This window comes from Oncorhynchus keta, chromosome 17 (assembly GCF_023373465.1).
Source record: "Oncorhynchus keta strain PuntledgeMale-10-30-2019 chromosome 17, Oket_V2, whole genome shotgun sequence".
In the NCBI taxonomy this organism is placed as follows: Eukaryota; Metazoa; Chordata; class Actinopteri; order Salmoniformes; family Salmonidae; genus Oncorhynchus; species Oncorhynchus keta.
Genome location: NC_068437.1, coordinates 57,850,175 through 57,857,722, shown reverse-complemented (window position 1 = coordinate 57,857,722; position 7,548 = coordinate 57,850,175). Strand labels below are relative to the sequence as shown.

At 41.3% G+C, this 7,548-nt stretch overlaps 1 protein-coding gene across 1 annotated transcript in view; it reads right to left on the bottom strand.

The window, feature by feature from the left end:
* Positions 1-522: 522 nt before the first annotated feature.
* The window catches only part of LOC127908483 (uncharacterized), a 7,590-nt gene continuing 564 nt past the window's right edge, over positions 523-7,548 (bottom strand). Inside the window, exons 2-6 of the mRNA XM_052467047.1 lie at positions 4,697-4,917; positions 4,260-4,529; positions 2,821-2,856; positions 2,258-2,689; positions 523-1,314 (exon numbers count right to left, since the gene is read on the bottom strand). Coding sequence (XP_052323007.1) covers positions 1,050-1,314; positions 2,258-2,689; positions 2,821-2,856; positions 4,260-4,529; positions 4,697-4,917 — 1,224 coding nt within the window. The 3' untranslated portion in view covers positions 523-1,049. The remainder of the gene's footprint in view (positions 1,315-2,257; positions 2,690-2,820; positions 2,857-4,259; positions 4,530-4,696; positions 4,918-7,548) is intronic.

The window sequence follows — 7,548 nt, the reverse complement described above, 5'->3', positions numbered from 1 at the left end:
GGAATGGAACCCTGTATGGTATTGAATGGAACCCTATATGGAATGGAACCCTGTATGGTATTGAATGGAACCCTATATGGAATGGAACCCTGTATGGTATTGAATGGAACCCTATATGGAATGGAACCCTGTATGGTATTGAATGGAACCCTATATGGAATGGAACCCTGTATGGTATTGAATGGAACCCTATATGGAATGGAACCCTGTATGGTATTGAATGGAACCCTATATGGAATGGAACCCTGTATGGTATTGAATGGAACCCTATATGGAATGGAACCCTGTATGGTATTGAATGGAACCCTGTATGGTATTGAATGGAACCCTATATGGAATGGAACCCTGTATGGTATTGAATGGAACCCTGTATGGTATTGAATGGAACCCTGTATGGTATTGAATGGAACCCTATATGGAATGGAACCCTGTATGGTATTGAATGGAACCCTGTATGGTATTGAATGGAACCCTATTTCTTTTATTGTATAATAGTAGTATACATTTAACCACCACAAGAGCAACAGTTTGTATCAGCATTTTATTTTTCAAAAATATCTTGATTGGACGGGCTATCGTGATCAGTAAACAGAAAAAACATCAAAACATTTCCCATCAAATATAGTCTTGTATCTTAATCAATGCTCGTGTTTTCTTTGAATACGTACAAATGCAAACCTGCATACATTTTCAAAATGTAATTTACATATTATTTTGGTTTCAGTGGGAACATAAAAGAATACCACATGATTGCTCTTCAAAAATGTGAGAATACACATCCATATTATTTAAATGTTCAACTTTATTAAGTCTTATCTAGGGGGAACATGTGTAATTTTCACTTGGCCATGCATTGACGTCAGTGGGAGACTAGGGGCTCTATTCAATACGTATAGCGGAGGATCAGCGTAACATGGTGATTGAAATGTAAAGGTGATGTTCCTGCGTTAGTGGATACTGCATCACGGTAAACGCTGCATTATGTCGGCTCAATCTTACATTTACATTTCTATTGCGCAATCTGTAACGCTTCAGAGATCTGTAACGCCTCAGCGATCTGTAACACTTCGCTCCAGCGATCTGTAATGCTTCAGAGACCTATAACTCTTCAGAGACCTATAACTCTTCAGAGATCTGTAACTCTTCAGAGATCTGTAACGCTTCAGAGATCTGTAACTCTTCAGAGATCTGTAACTCTTCAGAGATCTGTAACTCTTCAGAGATCTGCAACGCTTCAGAGATCTGTAACTCTTCAGAGATCTGTAACTCTTCAGAGATCTGTAACTCTTCAGAGATCTGTAACTCTTCAGAGATCTGTAACTCTTCAGAGACCTATAACTCTTCAGAGATCTGTAACTCTTCAGAGATCTGTAACTCTTCAGAGATCTGTAACTCTTCAGAGATCTGTAACGCTTCAGAGATCTGTAACGCTTCAGCAATCTGTAACGCTTCAGCAATCTGTAACGCTTCAGCAATCTGTAACGCCTCAGCGATCTGTAATACTTCGCTCCAGCGATATGTAATGCTTCAGCAATCTGTAACGCCTCAGCGATCTGTAACACTTCGCTCCAGCAATCTGTAACGCTTCAGCAATCTGTAACGCTTCAGAGATCTGTAACTCTTTGCTCCAGCGATATGTAATGCTTCAGAGACCTATAACTCTTCAGAGATCTGTAACTCTTCAGAGATCTGTAACTCTTCAGAGATCTGTAACGCTTCAGAGATCTGTAACGCTTCAGCAATCTGTAACGCTTCAGCAATCTGTAACGCCTCAGAGATCTGTAACTCTTCAGAGATATGTAACTCTTCAGAGATCTGTAACTCTTCAGAGATCTGTAACGCTTCAGAGATCTGTAACGCTTCAGCAATCTGTAACGCTTCAGCAATCTGTAACGCCTCAGAGATCTGTAACTCTTCAGAGATATGTAATGCTTCAGAGATCTGTAACGCTTCAGCAATCTGTAACGCCTCAGCGATCTGTAACACTTCGCTCCAGCGATCTGTAATGCTTCAGAGACCTATAACTCTTCAGAGACCTATAACTCTTCAGAGATCTGTAACTCTTCAGAGATCTGTGACACTTCAGTGATCTGTAACTCTTCAGAGATCTGTAACTCTTCAGAGATCTGTAACGCTTCAGAGATCTGTAACGCTTCAGCAATCTGTAACGCTTCAGCAATCTGTAACGCCTCAGCGATCTGTAACACTTCGCTCCAGCGATCTGTAATGCTTCAGAGACCTATAACTCTTCAGAGACCTATAACTCTTCAGAGATCTGTAACTCTTCAGAGATCTGTAACTCTTCAGAGATCTGTAACGCTTCAGAGATCTGTAACGCTTCAGAGATCTGTAACTCTTCAGAGATCTGTAACTCTTCAGAGATCTGTAACTCTTCAGAGATCTGTAACTCTTCAGAGATCTGTAACTCTTCAGAGATCTGTAACTCTTCAGAGATCTGTAACTCTTCAGAGATCTGTAACTCTTCAGAGATCTGTAACTCTTCAGAGATCTGTAACTCTTCAGAGATCTGTAACTCTTCAGAGATCTGTAACTCTTCAGAGATCTGTAACTCTTCAGAGATCTATAACTCTTCAGAGATCTGTAACTCTTCAGAGATCTGTAACTCTTCAGAGATCTGTAACTCTTCAGAGATCTGTAACTCTTCAGAGATCTGTAACTCTTCAGAGATCTGTAACTCTTCAGAGATCTATAACTCTTCAGAGATCTGTAACTCTTCAGAGATCTGTAACTCTTCAGAGATCTGTAACGCTTCAGAGATCTGTAACTCTTTGCTCCAGCGATATGTAATGCTTCAGAGACCTATAACTCTTCAGAGATCTGTAACTCTTCAGAGATCTGTAACTCTTCAGAGATCTGTAACTCTTCAGAGATCTGTAACTCTTCAGAGATCTGTAACGCTTCAGAGATCTGTAACGCTTCAGAGATCTGTAACGCTTCAGCAATCTGTAACGCCTCAGCGATCTGTAACACTTCGCTCCAGCGATCTGTAATGCTTCAGAGACCTATAACTCTTCAGAGACCTATAACTCTTCAGAGATCTGTAACTCTTCAGAGATCTGTAACGCTTCAGAGATCTGTAACGCTTGAGCAATCTGTAACGCTTCAGCAATCTGTAACGCTTCAGCAATCTGTAACGCCTCAGCGATCTGTAACACTTCGCTCCAGCGATCTGTAATGCTTCAGAGACCTATAACTCTTCAGAGACCTATAACTCTTCAGAGATCTGTAACTCTTCAGAGATCTGTAACTCTTCAGAGATCTGTAACGCTTCAGAGATCTGTAACGCTTCAGCAATCTGTAACGCTTCAGCAATCTGTAACGCCTCAGCGATCTGTAACACTTCGCTCCAGCGATCTGTAATGCTTCAGAGACCTATAACTCTTCAGAGACCTATAACTCTTCAGAGATCTGTAACTCTTCAGAGATCTGTGACACTTCAGTGATCTGTAACTCTTCAGAGATCTGTAACTCTTCAGAGATCTGTAACTCTTCAGAGATCTGTAACGCTTCAGAGATCTGTAACGCTTCAGCAATCTGTAACGCTTCAGCAATCTGTAACGCCTCAGCGATCTGTAACACTTCGCTCCAGCGATCTGTAATGCTTCAGAGACCTATAACTCTTCAGAGACCTATAACTCTTCAGAGATCTGTAAGTCTTCAGAGATCTGTAACTCTTCAGAGATCTGTAACGCTTCAGAGATCTGTAACGCTTCAGCAATCTGTAACGCTTCAGCAATCAGTAACGCCTCAGCGATCTGTAACACTTCGCTCCAGCGATCTGTAATGCTTCAGAGACCTATAACTCTTCAGAGACCTATAACTCTTCAGAGATCTGTAACTCTTCAGAGATCTGTAATGCTTCAGAGATCTGTAACGCTTCAGAGATCTGTAACTCTTCAGAGATCTGTAACCCTTCAGAGATCTGTAACTCTTCAGAGATCTGTAACTCTTCAGAGACCTGTAACGCTCCAGCGATCTGTAACACTTCGCTCCAGCGATATGTAATGCTTCAGAGACCTATAACTCTTCAGAGATCTGTAACTCTTCAGAGATCTGTAACGCTTCAGAGATCTGTAACTCTTCAGAGATCTGTAATGCTTCAGAGATCTGTGACACTTCAGAGATCTGTAACCCTTCAGAGATCTGTAACTCTTCAGAGATCTGTAACTCTTCAGAGACCTGTAACGCTCCAGCGATCTGTAACACTTCGCTCCAGCGATATGTAATGCTTCAGAGACCTATAACTCTTCAGAGATCTGTAACTCTTCAGAGATCTGTAACGCTTCAGAGATCTGTAACTCTTCAGAGATCTGTAACGCTTCAGAGATCTGTAACTCTTCAGAGATCTGTAACTCTTCAGAGATCTGTAACTCTTCAGAGATCTGTAATGCTTCAGAGATCTGTGACACTTCAGAGATCTGTAACGCTTCAGCGATCTGTAACGCTCCAGCAATCTGTAACTCTTCAGAGATCTGTAACGCCTCAGAGATCTGTAACTCTTCAGAGATCTATAACTCTTCAGAGATCTGTAACTCTTCAGAGATCTGTAACGCTTCAGCAATCTGTAACGCTTCAGCAATCTGTAACGCTTCAGCAATCTGTAACGCCTCAGCGATCTGTAACACTTCGCTCCAGCGATCTGTAATGCTTCAGAGACCTATAACTCTTCAGAGACCTATAACTCTTCAGAGATCTGTAACTCTTCAGAGATCTGTAACTCTTCAGAGATCTGTAACTCTTCAGAGATCTGTAACTCTTCAGAGATCTGTAACTCTTCAGAGATCTGTAACGCCACAGAGATCTGTAACGCTTCAGAGATCTGTAACTCTTCAGAGATCTGTAACGCTTCAGAGATCTGTAACTCTTTGCTCCAGCGATATGTAATGCTTCAGAGACCTATAACTCTTCAGAGATCTGTAACTCTTCAGAGATCTGTAACGCTTCAGAGATCTGTAACGCTTCAGAGATCTGCGATCTGTAATGCTTCAGAGACCTATAACTCTTCAGAGACCTATAACTCTTCAGAGATCTGTAACTCTTCAGAGATCTGTAACTCTTCAGAGATCTGTAACTCAGCAATCAGAGACTGTAACTGTAACGCCTCAGCGATCTGTAACACTTCGCTCCAGCGATCTGTAATGCTTCAGAGACCTATAACTCTTCAGAGACCTATAACTCTTCAGAGATCTGTAACTCTTCAGAGATCTGTAACTCTTCAGAGATCTGTAACTCTTCAGAGATCTGTAACGCTTCAGCAATCTGTAACGCTTCAGCAATCTGTAACGCCTCAGCGATCTGTAACACTTCGCTCCAGCGATCTGTAATGCTTCAGAGACCTATAACTCTTCAGAGACCTATAACTCTTCAGAGATCTGTAACTCTTCAGAGATCTGTAACTCTTCAGAGATCTGTAACGCTTCAGAGATCTGTAACTCTTCAGAGATCTGTAACGCTTCAGAGATCTGTAACTCTTCAGAGATCTGTAACTCTTCAGAGATCTGTAACTTTTCAGAGATCTGTAACTCTTCAGAGATCTGTAATGCTTCAGAGATCTGTGACACTTCAGAGATCTGTAACCCTTCAGAGATCTGTAACGCTCCAGCGATCTGTAACACTTCGCTCCAGCGATATGTAATGCTTCAGAGATCTATAACTCTTCAGAGATCTGTAACTCTTCAGAGATCTGTAACGCTTCAGAGATCTGTAACTCTTCAGAGATCTGTAACGCTTCAGAGATCTGTAACTCTTCAGAGATCTGTAACTCTTCAGAGATCTGTAACTCTTCAGAGATCTGTAACGCTTCAGCAATCTGTAACTCTTCAGAGATCTGTAACTCTTCAGAGATCTGTAACGCTTCAGCAATCTGTAACGCTTCAGCAATCTGTAACACTTCGCTCCAGCGATATGTAATGCTTCAGAGATCTGTAACTCTTCAGAGATCTGCTTTTCAGAGATCTGTAACTATAACTCTTCAGAGATCTGTAACTCTTTAGAGATCTGTAACTCTTCAGAGATCTGTAATGCTTCAGAGATCTGTAACTCTTCAGAGATCTGTGACACTTCAGAGATCTGTAACGCCTCAGCGATCTGTAACACTTCGCTCCAGCGATCTGTAATGCTTCAGAGATCTGTAACTCTTCAGAGATCTATAACTCTTCAGAGATCTGTAACTCTTCAGAGATCTGTAACTCTTCAGAGATCTGTAACGCTTCAGCAATCTGTAACTCTTCAGAGATCTGTAACTCTTCAGGGATCTGTAACTCTTCAGAGATCTGTAACGCTCCAGCGATCTGTAACACTTCGCTCCAGCGATCTGTAATGCTTCAGAGATCTATAACTCTTCAGAGATCTGTAACTTTTCAACTGTAACTTCAGAGATCTGTAACTTCAGAGATCTGTAACTCTTTAGAGATCTGTAACTCTTCAGAGATCTGTAATGCTTCAGAGATCTGTAACTCTTCAGAGATCTGTGACACTTCAGAGATCTGTAACAGAGATCTGTAATGCTTCAGAGATCTGTAACTCTTCAGAGATCTGTAACTCTTCAGAGATCTGTAACTCTTCAGAGATCTGTAACTCTTCAGAGATCTGTAACTCTTCAGAGATCTGTAACTCTTCAGAGATCTGTAACTCTTCAGAGATCTGTAACTCTTCAGAGATCTGTAACGCTTCCAGCGACCTGTAACTCTTCAGAGATCTGTAACTCTTCAGAGATCTCTCTTCAGAGATCTGTAACTCTTCAGCTGTAACTCTTCAGAGATCTGTAACTCTTCAGAGATCTGTAACTTTCAGAGATCTGTAACTCTCTGTAACGCTCCAGATCTGTAACACTCTCTGTAACTCTTCAGAGATCTGTAACTCTTCAGAGATCTGTAACTCTTCAGAGATCTGTAACTCTTCAGAGATCTGTAACTCTTCAGAGATCTGTAACTCTTCAGAGATCTGTAACGCTTCAGAGATCTGTAACTCTTCAGAGATCTGTAACGCTTCAGAGATCTGTAACTCTTCAGAGATCTGTAACGCTCCAGCGATCTGTAACACTTCGCTCCAGCGATATGTAATGCTTCAGAGATCTGTAACTCTTCAGAGATCTGTAACTCTTCAGAGATCTGTAACGCTTCAGAGATCTGTAACTCTTCAGAGATCTGTAACTCTTTAGAGATCTGTAACTCTTCAGAGATCTGTAATGCTTCAGAGATCTGTAACTCTTCAGAGATCTGTAACTCTTCAGAGATCTGTAACGCTTCAGCGATCTGTAACACTTCGCTCCAGCGATATGTAATGCTTCAGAGATCTGTAACTCTTCAGAGATCTGTAACTCTTCAGAGATCTGTAACTCTTCAGAGATCTGTAACTCTTCAGAGATCTGTAACTCTTCAGAGATCTGTAACTCTTCAGAGATCTGTAACTCTTCAGAGATCTGTAACTCTTCAGAGATCTGTAACTCTTCAGAGATCTGTAACTCTTCAGAGATCTGTAACTCTTCAGAGATCTGTAACTCTTCAGAGATCTGTAACTCTTCAGAGA